Below are 24,207 nucleotides of genomic sequence, written 5' to 3' on the forward strand. Positions count from 1 at the left end.
AAATGATGCGTAAAATTTACTTTTGAAAACTTTTGCAACTTTCTGCATTTGCTTTTTTAGGTATATTTAATTTCATGTAAATTTAAGTAACTTCAACTCAGTTTCTAGACTTAAATGTTACATATAGTAAATAAGTGAACTGAACTTCAGTCAATTCTTTCTTTTAGTAAACTTTACTCAATTTATTGTTGCTGAATCAATTCTTTTTTTTTAGTAAACATATATATATCATATTTTTAGTTAAAACACACATGTTACACTGTATCAACACATGGATGGCATGTAATACATTATTTTAAGTAAACACTTATTATTTTTAGTAAACACTAACTAATATTAGTATACTAAAAAGAATGTATTACATGCCGTCCATGTGTTGAGACAGTGAGACTTGGTCTGTTTACAAAATAAATCTTTGAGATTATGTAAATATTTGAATGTGTGTTTTAACTAAAATTATATATAATAATATTGTATAAATGAAGTAATTGTAATTAGGTAATGTATGCAGAAATTAATAAAGGTTACTAAAAGAAAGGATTGACTGAAGTTTAGTTCACTTTTTTACTCTATGTAACATTTAAGTCTTGAAACCGAGTTGAAGTTACTTAAATTTACATTAAATTAAATTTACTTAAAAAAAAACAATAGCAGAAAGTTGCTAAACTTTTTTTAAGTAAATTTTACGCAACATTTTTTTCAGTGCATTGGCTGTTGGCTTAAATTGCAGGTAATGATTGACAGCCTGGCTAGAGTGTAGGTTGCTGGTTGTGCAAGCTAACATTTTCTTTACTGCAAAGCATAACTTCATGTTTGTTGCAGTACAGTCATTTTGCTGTGCTTCTATTGTCAGTATATACTGTAAAAAAGGATGTAATGTTCTGTAATTTGCTTTGCTAGTAAATGACTGTTCTTATTCGTATTATACAGTCATATACTTGATTCTTTCTTCACATTGAAATACTATAAATTTGCAATCCTTTATTGGCATTTTAAATGTACAAGAAACTGCTGATAGCTGATTCCTGTAATTTCACACAACCGTTTTTTACACTGATGAGTTTTGTGACCCCTCAGGTCACAGGTATACAAGTATATACCTTTCACTTTTCTATGAAGATTATGTTTGTGCAAGCAGAGCGCATGAATCAAGTGAGCGTCATATGAAGCATCATAAGCCGTCTCAGGATTATCGCTGCATGCCCACTTCAGCAGTGGCCTCAGCTGACCAGCTTGCTGTCTGTCGTGTCATGTAGATTTGCATAAATCAGTTTTAATTCAGCTCACAGCCTGCTTAAAAAAAAACACATAAGATGTTATTTTTTTCACGAGATTAACTTTTAACAGCAAAAATTGGCAACGAAAAGAAAAAGAAAAAAAAATGTTATCTGGTAAACTATAAATAGCGTTCTGTGTACACAAAAAGAGGTAATATGTTCGTTATGAATCTCTGAAAACCAACAAACCACTTCAGCATAAGAGCCTCCAGTGCCTTTTCCATTTATTCCTTCCATCATCTCCACAGAGCCCATTAAAAACATCTCTCAAAAGAGGATGTCCATTAACTTGGGACTGACCTTCACTCGGGTTAACAGAACCATAAATATGTCCTCACTTAAAATCTAAATACGATTTTTAGATGTTTATGTGTAAAAACAGAATGCGAAGATTTGCAAATCCTTTTCAACCTATATTTAATTTAATACATTACAAACACAAGGGGCACACCGGTCAATTGCGGATCGTGCAGTGTGATTTAGAATGTGTGGTGTGTCTTTGGTATCAAGAGGGCGCAAAGAAGACACCTTGTGCAACTCGAAACGCGCAAAAGTCATAAACTAATTCTCTTAATTAATCATGGCTGTGTCTTTTTTGAATGTGAAATAAACCAATCAGTGGGTCAGTTGTCATTCCCTTAAGAGGGAGGTGAGCTTTGGCGCATTCGTATCTTACCAGTGGGGGGGTTTGTGCGTCTTCACTCTGTGAAGGTGCATCAGCAGCTCATTTAAGAAAACAGCAATGTTATTTCATTCTTTATTCTGTTTATTGTTGAGATAACAGTGCACCTATAAGAATGGACGCTGACGATTGACTGTTGTCTGGGTTCATTTCAGTCAGTGGCACACCTGTGTTTTCCACCACCAAAATAGCAACACGCCAAAAATTTACCTATACACACCTAATTCCCAGACCACTACATAAGCTGCGCTGGCGCAAGGCATGAAAATAGACCGTTTACGGCAGGGGTCAGCAATAGGTGGACTGTGGGCCAGGTTTGACTCGCAAGCATGAAACATCTGGCCCGTGAGGTTATTTAAACTATAATGAACGATAATGAAAAAAAATAATAAAATAAAAAGCTTCTCTGGTGAGATTTTGTGTACAATCCCCCCTGTCTCTCTGTCGCGCTCTGCAAGACTTTTATTTCCACCCGTTTTCGTTGTTACGGCCATTCTTGAGCTCCTTTCCTCATTATAAGGGCGTTTTTTTCCCCAACCTTGTCTCAATTTACTAGCCGGGGCAGTGGTAGAGCATGGACCCTGATGACACGGGTTCGATCCCACATGAGGAGCATTGTGTTTAATTATTAATTTTTTGCTTTCTTCATGGTTTTACCTGCTTTGAGATCAATTGTTCTGCAGTTGGGTTCAACAACCCTCTGGGCTAGAGAGCTACTAGTCTGAAGCACTCCATTTCATAACACTTCATTTCCAAAACAGAATTTTTTTTGTTTGCTGCCCGCCACATAATGGTTTGAAAAATATCTGGCCCGCAGACAAACTTAATTGCCGACCCCTGGTTTATGGGGTGTGGAGTAGCAAAGATCATCGCTAGGCACCTTGTGAAAGGGTGTACAAAAGGGCTCAACATATTTAATGTATAAACAGATAAAGTTTATTGGTTTTTGCGCATATTTGATAAAATTTGCAAATATTTTAATTTGTTTCTGCAACACGTTCCAAAGAAGTTGGAACAGGTTCATGTTTACCGCTGTTATGCATCACCTTTCTTTTTAACAACACTTACTAAGTGTTTGGGAACTGAGGACACTACTTGTTGAAGTTTTGTAGGTGGAATTATTTCCCATACTTGCCTGATGCTCAACTTCAGTTGCTCAATAGTCTGGGTACCAGTCATCGAATTTTGCGCTTCATAATGCACCACACATTTTTATTGAAAGATGCTGTTGTAACACATGCAGAATGGGGCTCGGCATTTTCTTGCTGAAATAAGCAGGATTGCACGGTGCTCCAAAACCTGTATGTACCTTTCAGTGTTAATAGTGGTTTACAGATGTGCAAGTTACCCATTCAATGGACTCTCTAACATACTCACCCCATACCATTAGAGATGCTGCTTTTGAACTTAGCACTGATAACAATCCGGACGGTCCTTTTTCTCTTTGGTTTGAAGGACACAACGTCCATGATTTCCCCAAATACAATGTGAAATGTGGACTGTGAAATGTGTTTTAACTTGCACTTGTAGATGCAGCGATGAACTGTGTTCACTGACGATGGTTTTCTGAAATGTTCCTGAGCACATATGGTAATTAAGATCCATTACAGCATGATATGGGTTTTAAATGCAGCGCTGCCTTAGAGATTGAAGGTCACAGGCATTCAATGCTGGTTTTCTGCCTTCTTCCATTGACTTGCAGAGATTGCTTCAGATCCTCTGAATCTTTTGATGATATTATGGTATGAGATGAGCTAATGAAATCCCTACACTTCTAAGTGCATGTTGAGAAAAGTTATTCTTAACGTCTGTTGGACTATTTGCTCATGCAGTTTTTCTCAAAGTGGTGAACCTCGCCCTATCCGTGCCTGTGAACGACTGAGCCTTTCAGGAATGCTTCCTTTATAACCGATCATGAGACTCACCTCTTTCCAATGAACCTGTTCACCTGTGAAATGTTTCAAACAGGTGTTTTTTGTCTCAACTTCTTTGGAACGTGTTGCGGCATCAATTTCAAAATGAGTGAATATTCGCAAAAATAAATCAAGTTTATCCGTTCAAACATGAAATATCTTGCCTTTGTAGCTTATTTGATTGAATGTTGGTTGAAAAGGTTTTGCAAATCATCATATTCTGTTTTCATTTATGATGAATAAGGTAATGTCCAACTTCATTGGAATTGGGGTTGCATGTTTTAAACCCTATGAATCATAGAGTTTACCTTAGTTTACATTTTTCAGCCTACAGGATTGTTCAGTATCCACTATGAATTATTCAGTATCTGCTATGAGATATTTGGTAACACTTTATTTGAAGGTTATCTACAAAATGGATTCATAACACATTCATAAGCATTGAATTATATATATTCGTAAATATATGATTGAATATTGAATTAAATATTTACTACTGGCATAACATATTTATTTATTATTATTTATTTATAAATATTTAATCATATATAAGATATGTTTTATGAAGTCATTTATTTTTCATTCCCATAATGGGTGTGTATCCCCCAACCCTTACTCACCATCAGTGTGTAGTTTGCCCACCAGGGTCACCGCCCCTTGGGAACCAATTGATTTGATCTTGAGAGACGTTTGAATCATCATAATCATCACAGTGACATCTGGTGGCCACTTTACTCGTTTGTCTTCATGTTCAAAATGATTCCAAACAACAGACCTAGATCTTTCTTGAGATTCTATTCAAGTTACTATTTACTTTACAGCAAAACGTGACTTCAATTTTTTTTTTGTGTACAGTGTACTATGAACTAGTTAGTGGCTACTAAAAATGACTATGAATAGTTAAAAAGAGTAAGTATAAACTAGTAGCAGTATTACCCGCTAAGCGCTAGCCATTTAGCTGTTCAGAGGTAAGTATTATCAGCCTGTAGTCTGCTGCTAACCTCAGGTAGCACTGCTAGAGCAGTATTAGTATTACCCACTAAGCGCTAGCCATTGGGCCAGTTAGAAATGAGTATTATTGGCCTGTAGTCTACTGCTAACCATGGCTAGCACCACTGGAGCAGTGTTAGCAATACCCGCTAAGCGCTAGCTTTTTGGCTGTTCAGAGGTGAGTATTATCAGCCTGTAGTCTGCTTCTAATCCTGACTAGCACTGCTGGAGAAGTATTAGCAATACCCGCTAAGCGCTAGCCCTTTGGCCATTTAGAGATGAGTGTTTTTGGCCTGTAGTCTGCTGCTAACCATGGCTAGCGCTGCTGGAGCAGCATTAGCATTACCCGCTAAGCGCTGTTCATTTGGCCGTTCAGACGTGAGCATTATTGGCCTGTAGTATGCTGCTAACCATGGCTACCACTGCTGGAACAGCATTAGCATTACCCGCTAAGCGCTGTTCATTTGGCCGTTCAGACGTGAGCATTATTGGCCTGTAGTGTGCTGCTAACCATGGCTAGCACTGCTGGAGCAGTATTAGCAATACCCGCTAAGCCCTAGCCATTCGGCTGTTCAGAGGAGAGTACTATCAGCCTGTAGTCTGCTGCTAACCCTGACTAGCACTGCTGGAGCAGTATTAGCAGTACCCGCTAAGCCCTAGTCATTCGGCTGTTCAGAGGAAAGTACTATCAGCCTGTAGTCTGCTGCTAACCCTGACTAGCACTGCTGGAGCAGTATTAGCAGTACCCGCTAAGCCCTAGTCATTCGGCTGTTCAGAGGAAAGTACTATTAGCCTGTAGTCTGCTGCTAACCCTGACTAGCACTGCTGGAGCAGTATTAGCAATACCTGCTAAGCGCTAGCCATTTGGCCATTTAGAGATGAGTGTTATTGGCCTGTAGTCTACTGCTAACCATGGCTAGCACTACTGGAGCAGTATTAGCAATACCCGCTAAGCGCTAGACATTTGGCTGTTCAGAGGTGAGTATTATCAGCCTGTAGTCTGCTTCTAATCCTGACTAGCACTGCTGGAGCAATACCCGCACGCACTAGTCTGCTGCTAACCATGGCTAGCACTGCTAGAACAGAATTAGAGTTACCCGCTAAGTGGTAGACATTTGGCTGTTCAGAGGTGAGTATTATCAGCCTGTAGTCTGCTGCTAACCATGGCTAGCACTACTGGAGCATTATTAGCAATACCTGCTAAGCCCTAGCTTTTTGGCTGTTCAGAGTATTATCATCAGCCTTAGTGGAAATCTGGATATCTAAGCTTACTGTAAATAAACAGAAGCGCTTTACTCACCCAAATGAACAGTTAAAAATAATAACGTTACTCATTCCAAATTAATACCATGCGTTAATGCTTTAATGTTGGCAGCCCTATTATAAACACATTATCCGTTTTTTTTTTTTTTTTCTGCAAATGTTTGATGTTTTGCTGTATTTTGTGAGGGATATGCTTGTCTGGTTTGCTCTCCAGGTGTTGAGGCCGGTCCACAGGAAGGCCCGAGCCAGCCCAGGGCTCCGTCCGGACCTCAGGGGTTGCGCAAGCATTTCTTCAGGGGCAAACTGGACTGTGACAACCAGCCGGCCGACCCAGAGCGACTGTTCCAGCGCTGCTTCATGGCCACCGTCACAACCATCAATGTGGAGGGACCCTCGTAGAAGACCAGACCTTCAGACTGCAGTACTGGCTGATTATAACACACACTATTCGTGGTCTTAGGGTGCTGCTGAACGTTGCTTTGTTGCTTAAAGGCGCCGCAAGAGTCTATCTTTATACTCTCCACAATTTTTTTTTGCAATGATGTTTGACTTTTAAAACAGTAACTCTTTTAACAAACACTTTTTGCGCTTTTTTTTTGTGTCACATGATTAAACACACTGTCTGTGTTAACAGGTGGGATAACACAGATAACACATCTGTTGTGTTAAAGGTAACAAAAGAATACCTGTACCTGTTTGTACACCTCTGTTTTGGAAGTGTTTTAAGACGTACACCTTGTCCTAACAGCTGAAGAGGCAACAGCTAAACTAAAAGTACCTTTTAAAGTTCTGGGAAATTAGAAAGGAAAGACTAGGAAACCAGTTTAATCCCAATGGATAGTGTGATAACAATAACTTGTTAGGTTATCACTTAAAGGACTAATGAGGTTAGAAGCAAAAAATGGACTTTTAAATCAGTGTAAAAACCTGTATTCCAAGTCATTTTGAAGCATTTCCATTTGTTCAATTATTGTTATTCAATTATTCTGCAAAGTTAACGACAACCCCCAGATTCACATCAAGCCAAAGATGAAAAAAAAAAACAGCAAACACAATATATCTATGTCATAACACATTTATCCCCTATATTACTGTAAGGACAGAAGCCGCTATGTTTGATGTTGTGGCACATTATGCCAGGTCCAACAAAAATATCCAGCCCAAAATCAGTCTAAAACTAGCCCAAAATACATGTCTGTTACATGTTTGAAGAAATGACTAAACAACTGAGTGTATGATTTAGTATTTTGTTTAAATGGTTTTATTATCAGTATTGCTTTTTATCTTTAAGTTAATAATATTGTAACAAATAATGTTTTTTTATAACAGTTTTATATCCCAGTCAAAAACATTTAATAGTAACATAATTAGGAAAAAAAAAAAAAAAAGAACTGACTTTTATTAACTAATTTATTTTTTTGCCCCTCCTGCACTCTCTTCTCTCCTCTTTTACCTTTTTTAATCTCCTTGTGATTTGTGAGTTCAGAAGTCAATATTTGGTGGAATAACCCTGGTTTATAATCAGTTTTCATGCATCTTGGCAAGTACTTGGCAAATACTTTATCACACCATTGTATATATATATATATATATATATATATATATATATATATATATATATATATATATATATATAAATGTATTTCTAAGCGTAGCCCATTTTCTCCACAAATTGAAAGGCACCCCAACAATAGGAGGGTGAAGACCAGCTATACTGAGAAAAGTGTAGCGACCCACTTCTGATATATCAGCTAACAGATGCCTGTGCTGACCGGCATCTCTCAGACTCCAGCTGCTGATGCCATGCAGCATGTCCCAGGATTTAAACCCGTGATATTTGGATCGTAGTGACAGCTTCTTAGCCTGCTGTACCACGGAGAGACCCCCACCTAAAAATTAAGACATTAAACGACATTAAACGAAATGACAGCATCTTCAAAAAAAATGGCTACAACTAGATTTTTTTTTCATTCTCATCAAGACCAGTCTGCAGTTGTTTACAATATAACATGTCCAGTGTAGACATTATAGAGGCTATGTTTAAATGCTGACTTGTTGTTAGGAAAAGGTGTATGAGCTTTGTAATGCACTGTTTAGATGAATGTTCTTGTCATCTTATTCTAAAAAGTGCAGAAATGAATCACATTGGACTTTTGGTTTTGGAAGCCCACTGTTTTTTGTCCACTGTTCACAATAAGAAAGCTTACACACAAAATATTTACTAACATATGTTCTGTGAACCTCTTCAGGAGAAATATGCATTTGGAAATCTGACTGTATTGTTCTTATACTGAGAAAGTTAAATGTCTCACTGTATTTCAGTGTTTGGTTTGATATTCAGAACATCCCAAAATGTTTATTCCAATAAGGAAATGTAGACCAAGTTCTCAGGGACACAATTATGCAAGAAAAGGTCTTATAAAATTAGCAAGTGGGAAACTTTTAGCACCAGAACAGCTGAAGGTTTCAATACAAAGTGGTGGCTCTTGAACATCAAAACCATCTTCTCAGGTACAGTCTGAAAACGACTCACCTAATCCTGATTCATTCAGAATGTGACACCATTCATTTCTTTTTTTATTCATAATTAGTGATCTTTTAATGTAATCACCTGTTGAGAAATACAGCAGTCAATCAATCGTTATTGATAATTAGTCTTTGACTAATAAACTTGTTACAGTGTAGCTGAGCGAATACATGGAATATACACTGTCTGGCCAGGTCAGGTCTGGGTTCAGCATCAGTATGTGCAGAAAGAACGAGGTCAAATGACTACCTGAGTATACTGAATATAGACCAGGTTATTCCATCAATGGATTTTTTTTTCCCTGATGAAACGGCCATATTCCAAGATGACAATGCCAGGATTCATGGGGCTGGAATTGTGAAAGAATGATTCAGGGAGCAGGATTCATGGGGCTGGAATTGTGAAAGAGTGATTCAGGGAGCATGAGACCATCATCCACACCTTGAGTCCAGACCTTGACCTCATTAAGAATCTTTGGGATGTGCAGGAGAAGGCTTTGGTCAGACTCTACCATCATCAATGCTGCTGCAAGATCTTGATGAAAAATTAATGCAACACTGGATTGAAATAAATCGTGTTACATTGCAGAAGCTTATTGAAACAATGCCACAGGCAATGCATGGAAAAAGGGCAAAATTGACATAATTTCACACAAGTCGTTGTGTTGGCCAAAGTTGGCCGGACAAAATAATTGACACCTTTTCAAAATTGTGTTGCAAGCATGCAATTAAAAATGTTAAAGGTCTCATTCCATCGTTTTTTTCATTCATTTTAAAATGTCTACCTGTGGTCTCTAGTATGAATAAATGCCATTTGAGCCGGGTGAAAAAAAAGTGTTCCAGTGTTTCTGTATAACCCTGCTTTAGTTCACTAGATTAGAGGTCAAGGACAGGATTTCATGTTCATTCTGTTCAGGATATTCATACATGCAAACATATCACCTCTGATTTGCAAAATGTTGTCAAAATACATCCTTAGTTGTAAAGATATAGCACTAAGTGCTAGGTAAAATTAACGCTTAAACTTCAGACTCTCATCGGCGCTCGGCCGCAGGGCTGACGTAGACCTGTGTGCGTTTTCTGATCCCGTCGTTTTTCTGAGTATTTTTTTTACTAGCTACTGCAGACAATGGGGGTTGAAGAACAGTTTTATATGCAGGATGAATATACAACTCAGAGAGACCTATAGTATGTTTCACAAATAACAAGAAAAAGTGGATTTTAGCAGAAGGAGACCTTTAATCAAATAAAAATCTAAGAAAAAAAATTGACATGCAAAAGTATTCAGTCCCCTTTACTTTAAAACCCCCAAATGAAATCCAGTGCAATCAATTGCCTTCAGAAGTCACTTAATTAGTTAATAGAGTTCAGCGGCGTATAATTTAGTCTCAGTATAAATACACCTGTTGTATGAAGGACTCAGTGGTTTGTTATAAAACACGAGTGAACAAACAGCATCATGAAGAACAAGGAACTGACACCAAACAGTATCATCGTTACACTTCACCACCAAAAAAAAAGGTCACGCACTCTCATATTTTGTTGAACAGCCTTTAGCTTTGATTGCAGAACGCATTCACTGTGGCATTTTTTCAATAAGCTTTGTGCCAGTGTTGCATTCATTTTTCACCAAGATCTTACAACATTGATGATGGTAGAGTCTGACCACTGCACAAAGCAGTGCTTCTCCAGCTCATCCCAAAGATTCTCAATGAGGTTAAGATCTGGACTCTGTGGTGAACTCTCTCAATCCATGTGTGAAAATGATGATCTCATGCTCCCTGAACCACTAACCTGGTCTATATTCAGTATATTCAGGTAGTCAGCTGACCTCATTCTTTCAGAACATACTGTTGCTGAACCTAGACCTGCAGACCAACTGCAGCATCAACCCCACATCATTTACTTATTTAACTCCAGATGGCAACACTGACACTAAAGATTTTCACATTTTGGAGTGAAATTCAAAGACATCGATCTGCCTTATTTATTCTTGAGGAACTTCAGGCTTTTCTTGTGCTTTTCATGGACGTTCTGCAGTCGACCGTAAAATATAACTGGTGGTGTTTACTGACCATATTGTCTTTCTTTTTTTTTCCCACATTGAACTGATGAACCTGTAGTGGGCTTTAGTTCGATTAGCAAGCCTTTCAGCATAGCTTTGAGCAAAAGGTCAAGTAAAGCACCAACCAGGACATTAATATTCTATTCATAAGCAAGACAAATGGATTTCATGCTTTAGTCTCCATCTGACTGTGAGATGTTCGTCCATATCATATGAACAGTGTTTGTCCGTGGAATCTGCATTCTTCTCGTTTTCCTTTTAAGCTGATTTTTTGTCTGAATGTAATGATTTTTTTGTTTTACTATCTTCTAAGTGATCTTTTGTTTCGGAGTGCAGGACTCTCTGCTTTCTGTTTTTACACAGCAGCCACAGACGGATCTCTCCACCAGCTGTTCAGACGGAGAGCTGATGTCTTTTATGATGTCTTTTATTTGCTCTCCTGAAGAGATCTGTTTTTTTTTCCATGCTCTTCATTTGGAACATTTGTGACGCTCCAAAAATCGATTGTGATGAAAGAAAGATGGCATTGTTTTATAAATGTGCTTTAGAAAAAAAAGAAGAAATGCAACACTGTGAGAAAAGTGTGTGAGGAGCCTTCTTTGTCTGCTGTGCAACTGCAAACTGTCCAATAACTAATAAAATATATATATTTTTATATATATTGTCTGTTTGTTCCTAATAGATATCTGTTGCAAGTGTTTTTTTTTCAGTCCTCCATATAACTTCAATATCCCCATAAGTTTCCCAATTATTATTATTTTTTTTTCATTTTTCTATTCCCTTTAATGCACAACATGGCTCAAAAGTGACCTGACTGTTTTTTTATTTTCTAATCTTTCTTATATCTTTGCAATAAATTCAATCAATCATTTAGTATTCAAGGTATTCCTCAATTAACTTGTTTTTGATCATAATACATCTTTGTTTTATTAATTCATTTCTCATTTTTTTAAATAAAAAAAAAAAAATTCTATCACCATCCCTCTAATGCACAACATGGGGCAACGTTGTGTTTCTTTTATCGCATTTTCTCTCCAATTTTCAAGGCCAATTACATTTCAACACACTCATTAGGACTCCCCCTATCACTAGTAATGCCCTAACACCCGGAGGGTAAAGACTAGCACATGCCTCCTCCGATACATGTTTCTTCAGACCCCGCCTCTTTCTGAACTGCTGCTCATGCATGATTGCCGAGTAGCATCACAGCACGCTCGGAGGAAAGCGCAGCAACCCGGTTCCGATACATCAGCTCACAGACGACTTGTGCTGATTGACATTACCCTTTAGAGCACCCAGACCACCCAGAGAGATCAAGGCCAATTGTGCTCTTTCAGGGCTCCGGCAGCTGATGGCAATTTCCTTTCTTACTTTATGAAGAAATTTTTGTATTTCTACATCAGGTTGACACACATGGGTCAGACACTATCCACATTTACAGCTCCTGTCACACAGCTTACTGTTTTAACATTATTCTAACTTTACCTCTCGTATATTTGATGATAGTAGTTTAAGATAACTGTAAATAATTTTACCTTTGGTTTAGGTTACCTTGAGAGTGAGTACATCACCTGTCAGAAAGTTACAATAATTATCAGTAGCTATTAGCTGTTGACATACTATTTTAGTTATCTAAATCTACTGTAGATAATTATTGTATTTAGCTTAGCTAGCTATAACTACAATTACTATAACTAACTTTTCTAAGTACTTAGCTAAGTGCATTGGTAGGCTGTTTAGCTACAGGGTATGTTTGTGATGATGATATAATTTGTGACAAATATGAAAAAAAATATTTTATTAATTTAATGAATAAACTTTTTAAACCAAATAAATGGTCAAGTTTAATATAGTTTAACAATTTTAAACATTCAGTAGAAACAAAAAAATGTAAACCTTTACTGTAGATTTTTTAAATACAGTACAGTTTTATACAGTACAGTGGAGTTTTATACACAGATTACATATTTAAAAAATATATAATAATAATAATAATAATAATAATAATAATAATAATAATAATAATAATAACAAATACTAATACTAATAATAATAAAAATAATGTAACATAAAATCTACCACAAACTACAAAATCAATTATACTGAAAAATACAAAATGAAAAAAGAAAAAAGAATACTACTATTATCACAATACAGATTTTTTTAGTGGTTAAAAAAGCAAACTACTTTCCATTACAGTGCATAAGAGGGGGTGTGCATATGTTGTACAGCAACAGATTTAAAAAGTTTTCGAAAGTTTTAACACGGTAAACATGCAGGCTGATAATACTTACCTCTGAACAGCAACAGAGCTAGCGCTGTCGTTAGCAACTAATGCTAATCATAATACTCACTTCTGAATAGACAAAGAACTAGCACTTTACGCGGTTAATGGGTAATGCTAATACTAGCGCAGCAGTGCTAGCCAGGGTTAGCAGCAGGCTACAGGCAGATAATACTCACCTCCGAATGACGAAAGAGCTAATTAGCGCTTAGCGTGGTTAGCAGCTATTGCAAATACTGCTCCAGTCTCGAGTCTTAATATTGGAGAACTAAGCTGAACCTCATGTAAAACGCTGTACTTTAGCGGAGTGGCTTTACTGCTTCTTACAACCTGACTGGTAAAATTCATATATAAAATACACATATTATATTAGAATGGAGTATTTTGATTGTTAATGTGTAACTACGCAGTTATTGGAGACATTTAGTGGGACAAATTTTGATTTTTTATTTTTAAACTATTTGGTTAAAAAAAAAATATTTTAGTTTGCTGATTAATACTGTCTATAAACAAAAGACCATATAAGTTGGAAATTCCACAAAAAAATGATATACTAATATTTAAGAAAACTTCAGTTGTTTTAAAAGCGAGTTATCCAAACTAAGCCTACCTTTTACCACTGCAGACGAAATCCTGAACAGAATACGTGAACTTTAGCTATTCCTCAAATCATTGAAATCAGCTAATTTACCTACAACTCAGAACTCATTACAAATAATAAACAAATACTAAATACAATACTAAACAGAACCGCTACTAGACATCGTTTTCCTTTACCTAAATGCAAATCCCAAACAAAACCTAAAGCATCATGGGAATACTCCACTGCCACAATACTTTGAAATGACAAAGTTTAACAAAATTTCTATATTACTTTCTGTTAGCAGGGGTAACAGATCATTTTTTGCATGCATTGTTATGAATATTTTTGCAGATATAAACTTTTGTTTATAGATTACAGAAAATGTTCCTTATTTTTTGACCTTTTTTAATTTTATTGTTATTTCATTAAAAAAATATTTAATATTTAATGTATTCCACTCACTGTGTAAAAGCACACACTAGATTTTAAGAAATCTTGTACTTTTAAGAAAGGAAAGCTTAGCTCAGCCTAATAATCATTATAATTTATAATAATTTATAATCACTCATAACCTTATCGATCTTGCCCTTTAGAACTCGAAGCTAATTAATATTTGAGTTGCATCCAGCATCTGAGTCACTTGTCACAAGTGAAGGATGTGTGTATTGACATGGTATTTAGAATAGCAGTATCCTAAATCCGCTTAAAGTCCTTGTTTGATCTGTTTTCCTCAAAACCTAAAAAACGTAAGTAATATTCTTGTACCTTTAAAGTACATTTAGAAGGAAATGCGAGCGAATGTGTCCAGTTTCAAAATACAGACTGAAAATACAGACTTGAACCCAACTGTACCTCAAAAAATACAGTTTAAACCCAAGTAATTCCAGTGAAATACTGAAAATAAATAAAAACTGAATCTAAAACAAACATGTGATCTGAAACCATCTGAATCCAAACTGAATTCTCTCAAAACTGATTGTAATCTAGAAAAAATGTATACATCAGATCACAAACATCTTCAAGAAGAAGACTTTGAAGATATTTTTCCTAATTTTATAATTGTGATTGAAATCAATACTCCCAATACTATTGGGATTTTACTTACATACATATTCTGACACTAAAACAACAAATCTTAGCTTTTTTTTCTTCCAAAACTATGTCCAAAAAGAACAGATGAATAATGTCTAAACACATGGCCCATTTTAATTCCAGTCACTTGCAGTTGTTTAGAGACACTAGCCTTAGACTCAAACGTTCAAAAGAAAGTTTAGATGATGCAATCTTAACAGCCTCTGGGATTCGTCAGTCTGGGAAAGGTCTGAGTCTTTCAACTTTGGCCTCATTTGGTGTGATAATTAATAACCTGGGAACCTTTTTCATCTGACACAAAACCTGACCTCATGAAAAATTGATGGAAAATCTTTCCTCAGAAGAAGGAATTGCCAATTTCATTGATTTTCTAATAAATGTCATAAGAAAAGCACGGACTTCTAAACCAGCCCTTACCCCAAACCTACCCTTAAGAGTTTTATTGATGTTGGAGGGAAGAGGGTCAGTGCCCCCTCCTGCTCTTGTTTGCATATTCAGTGTGAAAACAAATTTTAAACATTACATTCAAACATCACTCAGAGAGATTGTTAGCCTTATGCCGAGTGACCATAAAGAATTGCATTCAATAATTAAACAATAATACAAGAGAGGGAGTGCTATAACGTGTCCTTTTGGCACTGTGCCAATATGACACGTTATAGCATGAACCTTGAGTGTATTAATGCGATTATACCACAGTTCCATTATCACTGTTTATTAAAAGATTTTGAGTTAAAGAGGATGAGAAAATGCGATCGGTTTGGTTATAAAAGATGTTTTAACAAGTTAAAACTGTTCCATAGCTGCTCCTTTTGTAGCTGCGCTGTAAGCTCTTTATTATCGGCCATTTCAGTCAAAATTGTGGAAATCTAAGCAAACCATAAATAAACAGAAGTGCTTTACTCACCCAAATAACCGTTTTTTAGGAGAGAAATCTGTGTAAATTAGAGTACAGCGCTCGTTTGACTGAAAGATTTAAGAATTAAAAGTTTTGTTTACTTCGGCGCCCCCCAGCGGTGAGACCTGCGGAATTACAAGAGTCCACCCTACATTCAGCTTAAAATACCCAATATTAACTGGAAAATATATTCACTCAAGCTTTTATTTTAAGAATAACAACTCTTAACCTGGTATTGGTAGCTGATAAGGTGTGTAACAATGCATATTTTCAAGTCGCTGGGCTTATTTATTTGTGGGACCGCGTCTATTGGAGACATGGCGTTTCTACACTGTGCCGATGGAATCCAGCGCCAGTGGTGTATAATGATATCAGATTTGGTTTGTAAGCGCTGCATTTTTCCTAGGTTACCTGTAATGTGGTAGAGTAATACATGGAGAGCTTCAGTTACAGTGCATTACCAGCTGATAAGGTCACTCATAAAACGCCTCTCAGCCAATCACATTGTAGGGTCGGAACTAACTGTGGTATAATTCATATTTAGTTACCTACAACATAACACTTACTGTAAATATGAAGATGGATAGTAGGAGCTAACCCAGGTGTCTGCCACAGGGAGATTCATCTTATTCTTCAAGCAAATATGCAACTTTTGTATTGGTTATATCATTAAAAAAAACCTTTACATATTTTTTATATTGGGTATTCCTGACAAAGATCTTTTGGCGGCCACAGCTGCCTTGTGTGTGCAGTGATTTGTTCAGAAAACACAGCCAAAAAGAAAAAGACAAGACACCGCAGAATGTGGACACGACCCTGGTTGAGTGAACGGAAACGTTCCCGTTCGTGCCTTGCGGCTTTTTTTTTTGCCTTAATGAGACTTACCCTGGTAAAAAAAATATAATGCATACGTGAACATGGCTTGAGGCTGATATCTGACTAATGATCGGACTTGTGGACTTTGTGGGTTTGAGGTGGGCTTCATGAATTGTTGAGATACTTCACCTATGCAGCTCACAGCTGCAGTCCTTGAGCCTCTCTGACATTTATGCTTGTTTTAGACTCCAAAGTGTGAAACGTCAGATCGCCACTGGGAACATCCTCGTTACGATAGGTCACAATGAGGAAAGCTCCAGCAGAGCTCCGTCAAGCCTCAGGCTGGTCACAGTATGGATTGAGATGGCGTGGGAGAGTGATAAAGGAAAAAAAGTGTGAGCAGAAGATAGAAGGAGGAGAGACTAGAAGCCTTCAATTAAGAGGAGATTGGAAAAGATACAGTAGGTTGGTCATGAGCAACTGCTTAGCCTGTCTGCGTTAATGAGCGCTACATTCCGTATTGCTTGCAGTGGTGTCAAATTAGAGAATTACAGCAAGACATCTGGAGAAATCAGTCATAATGACTTGAAGTGAGAACTCTAGCCTCTGTAGCGGTTTTATGGGTTGGTAGCCTTAAGGAAGGAACATGTTATTAGATTCCAAGGTGATGGATGCAGTTCACTGTGCTTGAAACAGGCCTAAGGCCAGCATCTCATTTTAAAGAGATTCTGTGAATGACAGGCCAATGATAAAGCTGTCTCTTCATAATTAAAACACAATCCAATGGTTTAGTGTTTATATCCCCTTTCTTCACAAATCATTATTATTTCTTCTTGCTCGGTTTCTTCTCAATCTCAGGAGTCAAACGGACTTTCAATTCCAATTCCACCCAAATCTCACCCACCAGCTGTTCTAGTCCCACAGTTCTAATACAATTAACACCTGATTGCTTGATAAGGATTAATCAAGGTGTTTTGCTGAGCAGAGCATGTCCTGACTTTGGTTAACTGCATTAAAAAGCACAAAAAAAAAAAAAAAAAAACGTTTTTTTCACATTTAGGGTGGCCAGATATAAATCTTGGCCGCAATTAACACAAGTAAATTGTAAATGAACGTGTGTCCTTAATGTGAGAACAAAGAAGGGTACCACTTTAAAATAAGATTACCTTTATAAAGGGTTTACAATTCGTTAGTTAATGGTTACTAATTAGGTTGTAAATGCCTTAAAAATCATTGATAATCAGTTATAATACATACGTAGAGAAGGCAACAATGACCAATAGTCAACCCCCAGCCATCTATTTTGTTGTCCTTTCTATTTATGTGTTATAACTGATTATTAATGATTTTAAGGCATTTACAACCTAATTAGTAACCATTAATAAACTAATTGTAAACCGTTTATAAACCCTTTATAAGGGTAGTCTTATTTTAAAGTGGTACCCAAAGAAGCCCAGGACTTTTCACTTTGCACAATTTAAGTTAAGCATTTCTGCATGATCTGTATAATAGTGACATACAGTGACTTGCAAAAAAACGTTTTCACATTTTGTCACCTTACAACCACAAACGTAAATGTATTAAATGATATACCAACACAAAGTAGCGCATAATTGTGAAGTGAAATGAAAATGATTTTGTTTTGACATTGTTTTCAAGATATTTATAAAAAATTTGAAGTAGCTCCACACCTCCTTGCTAGAATCTGGAGAGCCTTTGTCCTCCTGGCGCCGGCTGCCAGGAGTGATGGGGGTGCTCAGAGCTGAAACTAGTGTTATAGGATGTAAACAGTGGGTTTTAATAAGTTTCTTGTTCACTTTTTCAAGTATTAATGCCTCGTTTTTTTAAATGTCAGGGCTCTCCAGATTCTGGCAAGGAGGAGTGGAGCTACTTTGAGCTGGATAACTGTTGAAAAATCGATTTATCGGGGCAAATTTGTCACGTGTCACTCAGTCTGAAGGGTGTTTGAACAAATTGGGAGAACGGAGGTGTGCTATTCATCAAAGATAAGTACTTTTTATTTTGTTTTACTACACCAAAAGTCCATTTTACACCGGAGATCTCCTTTAAGGCTGTTTTATGCACATAAAATATAAAAAATATAAAAAATTTGTGTGGTAATAATGGTGAGATCTCTGACATTCAGTTTTATAATCTTTCTCTAAATGTCTCTTCACTTTAAGCCCTAACTTAACAATACAACACTTATCATACCTATATAATACTAATATAACATTATAATAATGCCAGAACCACTGATAATTTATCAAATAAACATAAAGTAACTGGTGAGTAAACTTTGCTACCATGCTTTATTTTTATTGTTTATTGTTAATTGGGGTTTCATTGCTGGGATCTTACTGATCCAGAGAATAAAGGGTGTTAGTAAATTTCAGGATAGTAGGAGAGTTAAGTGTGTTACATTATGGGGACATTGTTTATATGCATGCCGACTCCTTTTTACTTCACAGATTAGATCCATTGTATCACAGTACAGATCATTGCGTACTTTATGATTTGGTTACTTAGCGTTCATTAAGCATGAGGAGACAGCAACACGGTACATTTTTATTTATAAAAATAGACTTCCATCCTATTTGTGTAATCTGTTCCCACATCTTAACCGTTTCTATGATTCTTGGTTCTTTTCAAGGTTTTCAAGTTTAGTTCAGAAATGGGCTGAAAAGCTTTCTCCTATTTTGCTTCAGGGTCTTAGAATACCTTCAAAACAAATTACAGCTTAATGATATAGTTTCTTTGAGCGAGTTTTAAACTGGATGGAAATATGCAGTTGCCACTTTTAAATGCATTCTCTGTCTGTTTTGTACTTTTGTGTTTATTCCAAATGTTTTTATGTAAACACGTTGATGTAATTTCCTGTAAATGAAAATGATTTGCCATCTTGGCTAGATCTCCTTCGAAAAAGAGATTTTAATCTCAAGGGACCTCCTAGTTAAATAAATAAATAAATAAATAAAAAGTATTTGGTTGAAACGTGACCCATCTCATCCCTTTTGGCTTTTCTCTCAAATGTACAGTTGCAAGAAAAACTATGTGAACCCTTTGGAATTACTTGGATTTCTGCATAAATTGGTCAGTAAATGTGTTCTGATCTTCACGTCACAACAATAGACAAACACAGTCTGCTTAAACTAATACCACACAAAAAAAGTATATGTTTGCATTTTTTTGTTGAACACAGCATTCACAGTGAGAGTGGAAAACGTATGTGAATCTTTGGATTTAATAACTGGTTGACCCTCCTTTGGCAGCAAAAACCTCAACCAAACGTTTCCTGTAGTTGCAGATCAGAGCTGATCAACAGTCAGGAGGAATTCTGGATCATTCCTCTTCACAAAACTGTTTCAGTTCCAAAATATCCTTGGGTTATCTGGTGTGAATCGCTCTCTTGAGGTCATGCCACAGCATCTCAATTGGGTTGAGGTTGGGATCCGTTTGAAGCCGTTTGGTTGTTGATTTACTTCTATGTTTTGGGTCGTTGTCCTGTTAAATCATCCATCCTCTGTTGAGCTTCAGTTGGCGGACAGATGGTGGTAAGTTTTCCTGCAAAATGTCGTGGTTAACTTGGGAATTATTTTTTTCCATTGATGATGGCAAACCATCCAGACCCTGAGGCAGCAAAGCAGCCCAAAACCATGATGCCCCCTCCACCATGTTTCACAGTTGGGATGAGGTTTTGATGATGGTGTGCTGTGACTTTTTTTTTTCCTTCCAAACAACTCAATTTGGTTTCATCTGTCCACAGTATATTTAGCCAGGAGTGCTGTGGAACATCCAGGTGCTCTTTTGCAAACTTCAAATGTGCAGCAGGAGATTTCTGTAACTCTTTAGCTGACACTCTAGGATTCTTCCTCACCTCATTGATCATTCTGCGCTGTGCTCTTGCAGTCATCTTTACAGGACGACCACGCCTAGGGAGAGTAGCAATTGTGCTGAACTTTCTCAATTTGTTGACCATCTTTCTTACTGTGGACACATAAACATCAAGACTTTTAGAGATACTTTTGCAATCCTTTTTAGCTTCATGCAAGTCAACAATTCTTGAACGTAGGTCTTCTGAGAGCTCTTTTGTGCGAGGCATGATTCACATCAAGCAATGCTTCTTAAGAACAGCAAACTTAAAGCTGGTGTGTTTTTTATAGGGCAGGGCCGCTTTAACCAACACATCCAATCTCAGCACATCCTGTCTCATATTAGCTCTTAGAAAAGTCATTAGCCTAGGGGTTCACATACTTTTTCTGCCCTCACTGTGAATGTTAACATGTTGTGTTCAATAAAACCATGCAAACATATAATGTTTTGTGTGGTATTAGTTTAAGCAGACTGCGCTTGTCTATTGTTGTGACTTAAATCAAGATCAGAACACATTTAATGACTAATTTATGCAGAAATCCAAGTTATCCCAAAGGTGTTTTGCAACTGTATATTTAATATGCTGTTACAGACATCCCACCCCCCCTTGAGTTTTGGGATTCTCTCAAAATGTATATAGTGGCTCCCTGATGCCACAAGGCAATTTATTTAAAGTTGACTAGCTTAGGAATTGAGGCTCAACTGCTTACACTGTTTGAGAGTGATCAAGTGAAACACAAATGATAGACATAAAGCATCTTGATTGGTCTTTAGTTTGGTTTAGTTCTGTAGCTTCATGGCAGAAAGCTCAAAAACAGACCTTAGAAAATGCACTGCAGGAGCATAAAGGATTATATTATCTGTAGTAACTCATAACATGATCAATCAGGATGAACCATCAGATATTAAGGAACACGATGAGTTTAAACAATGGAAGCTCTTGTCAGCAGAGCTTCAGCCAGTATTTTCTTATTTGAACTGTGCAGTGTTTAATTGAAATCTGTGTGGGATGTACAACAGTAAGCAAACAGTGTACTGCAGATATGAAAACAGGAAAGCTGGCAATTTTTCTGCTGAACAGGTAATCACTGAGCTTTACCACCATCACCAGTGTAGTAAAGACACTGAAACGTATATATAACGTATCAGCTACTGTTCAGATTAAGACTTGCTTGTTATCGCTTGCCACTGTGTCTCAATCTGGCAACCTGCATGAGCCTCACATCTGAGGAGGAACAGGTGGGAAAAGAAACTCTATCCAATGTTTGGAAATTGGACCCCTGTAGCCATTTCACACACTCACTTAAATTTATTACTGACTGTTCCTTTAACAGTCTGGGCTGCCTATAAACCTCACAGTTGTAGCCTAACGTTAATTTAAAGGTTTTGTTATTCTGTTTTTCCTGGGGCCAAAGCTGAGCACATGCAGGGCTCTTACAGAAACACCAGATTGAATTCACATTGAATGTGCATTCTAAACTGGATTTTTTTAAACTACACAAGATGTACATGAGACATAAAATACAAATCTGCAGGGAAATCCAAGGATCTTTGAGCTGTATTTTCAGATGTGAAAACAGCACAGTTAAAATTAATACACTGAAGCCCCAGAGAACAAAAGAAGCTTTTAGAGGGCATCTGCTGCCAAACTCTTGATTTTTCAAAAAGCCACCGCTGTAATGTGACAAAAAGCTTCTGTGAACATTGCAGACAAAATGATCAATTTCTCTTATGTATTTATTATTTATTTCTAGGAATCTGTTTAAATAAAATAAACATTTTTGTTTTATTCTATAAACTACTGACAACATATCATCCAAATTCCAAATAAAATTATTGTTCTTTTGGAGCATTTTTTTTGTTGCCAAAAATGAGAAATGATCCAAAAAAACAAAATAGATGCAGAGCTTTCAGACCACAAATAAGGCAAAAAAATATATATTTTCCTTTCATTTAGAAACTAGTTCAGCAATCAATATTTGGTCTTGACGTGTTCTCCTTCAGTCTTTCACACTGTATTCATACGCTTTCTTGGTTCTACACAAGATTAGCCATAAAACAAAAAATATAAAAATTTATTTATTTACTCATTTATTTATTTCACCAGGAGTGGCATAAAGTTATCCAAAAGCAGTGTGTAAGACTGGTGGAGGAGAACATGGCAGGATGCATGAAAACTGTGATTAAAAACCAGGGATATTCCACCAAATATTGATTTCTGAACTCTTAAAACGTTATGAATATGAACTTGTTTTTTTACATTATTTGAGGTCTGAAAGCTCTGCATCTTTTTTTTTATTTCAGCCATTTCTCATTTTCTTCAAATAAATGCTCTAAATGACAATATTTAGAATTTTGTAGTTTATAGAATAAATCAACAATGTTAATTTTACCCAAACATATATCTATAAATAGCAAAATCAGAGAAACTGATTCAGAAACTGATTCAGCCCTCAGCTCCCCAGTGAAAGTCCTCCCTTTGAGTGAGCTGAGGCTGAGTTTATATACCTGTCCCAGCTGGCTGCTTAATCAGTCCTCATGCGGACCAGCTGGGACAGATAGGGCTGTGCGCTCCGGCGTGGGGCGGACCCACAACTCCCCCGCCTCCTCACGTCACAATATATATATATATATGTATGTATACTACACAAACCCTGCCAGTAATAGGTTTACTACTAAGTATGAGAAGTGACCGAGCTAATAATTTTTGGTTAGGTACAATTAACGACCTAAAAACTTTTTATCTGTCACATTTTTTGAATGTTCTCAGAACATTTTAATTAAACGCTTTAAATGTTTTAGTTACGTTTCCCCGACGTCACCCATGTTAAAGCTTTATTTTTTATTATTTTTTTAAATGTTACATTAGCATCTGATAGGAAAACTGAGCTTGCTGGGTCTGAACTCCTCCCTCTGCAACTGGGTTTTAGACTTCCTGACTGAGAGACCACAATCAGTCAGGATTGGAAACAACACCTCCAGCACCACCATACTGAGCACCGGCACCCCCCAGGGCTGTGTGCTCAGCCCACTGCTGTTCACTCTGCTGACTCATGACTGTACTGCAAAGTACAGCTCAAACCACATCATCAAGTTCGCTGATGACACAACTGTAGTTGGCCTCACCAGCAAGAACGACGAGTCAGCATACAGAGAGGAGGTGCAGTGGCTGACGGACTGGTGCAGAACCAACAACCTATCTCTTAACGTGGATAAAACCAAGGAGATGGTTGTTGACTTCAGGAGAGCTCCAGGTGTCCACCACCCGCTAAACATCAACGGCTCTGCTGTGGAAATTGTGGATAACACCAAGTTCCTCGGTGTTCACATTGCAGAGAACCTCACCTGGTCCCTCAACACCAGCTCCATAACCAAGAAAGCCCAGCAGCGCCTCTACTTCCTGCGGAGACTGAGGAAAGCACATCTCCCACCCCCCATCCTCACCATGTTCTACAGAGGGACTGTAGAAAGCATCCTGAGCACCTGCATTACCGTCTGGTTTGGGAATTGCAACACCTCAGACCGCAAGACCCTACAGCGGATAGTGCGGACAGCTGAGAAAATCATCGGAGTCTCTCTTTCCTCCATCACTGAGATCTACACCACATGCTGCATCCGCAAAGCCACCAGCATTGTGGACGACCCCACCCATCCCTCACACGGACTCTTCGCTCTGATGCCGTCCGGCAGAAGATACAGGAGCATCCGAGCCTCCACTACTAGACTCTGCAACAGCTTCATCCACCAGGCAGTCAGACTTCTCAACGCACAGAGACAGAACTGAACCCCCACCCCACCCACCACTCACCCAACACACTCGCACAAAACTAAATTGTACCACCCCCCCCTTTACACAAAACTAAACTGTACACCCCCCCCTTTACACTCACAAAGAACTGAACTTCACCCACACACACACCCAGTCAGCACACAGAGGCTGACATG

General features: G+C 37.4%; 1 protein-coding gene across 1 annotated transcript in view; it reads left to right on the forward strand.

Moving 5' to 3' along the window:
* Positions 1 to 8,715, forward strand: part of LOC103033099 (protein shisa-like-2A) — a 35,887-nt gene extending 27,172 nt beyond the window's left edge. Inside the window, exon 3 of the mRNA XM_007233108.3 lies at positions 6,340 to 8,715. Within this exon, the coding sequence (XP_007233170.1) occupies positions 6,340 to 6,524 (185 nt within the window). The 3' untranslated portion in view covers positions 6,525 to 8,715. The remainder of the gene's footprint in view (positions 1 to 6,339) is intronic.
* The last annotated feature ends 15,492 nt before the right edge of the window (positions 8,716 to 24,207 follow it).

This window comes from Astyanax mexicanus, chromosome 13, assembly GCF_023375975.1.
Source record: "Astyanax mexicanus isolate ESR-SI-001 chromosome 13, AstMex3_surface, whole genome shotgun sequence".
In the NCBI taxonomy this organism is placed as follows: Eukaryota; Metazoa; Chordata; class Actinopteri; order Characiformes; family Acestrorhamphidae; genus Astyanax; species Astyanax mexicanus.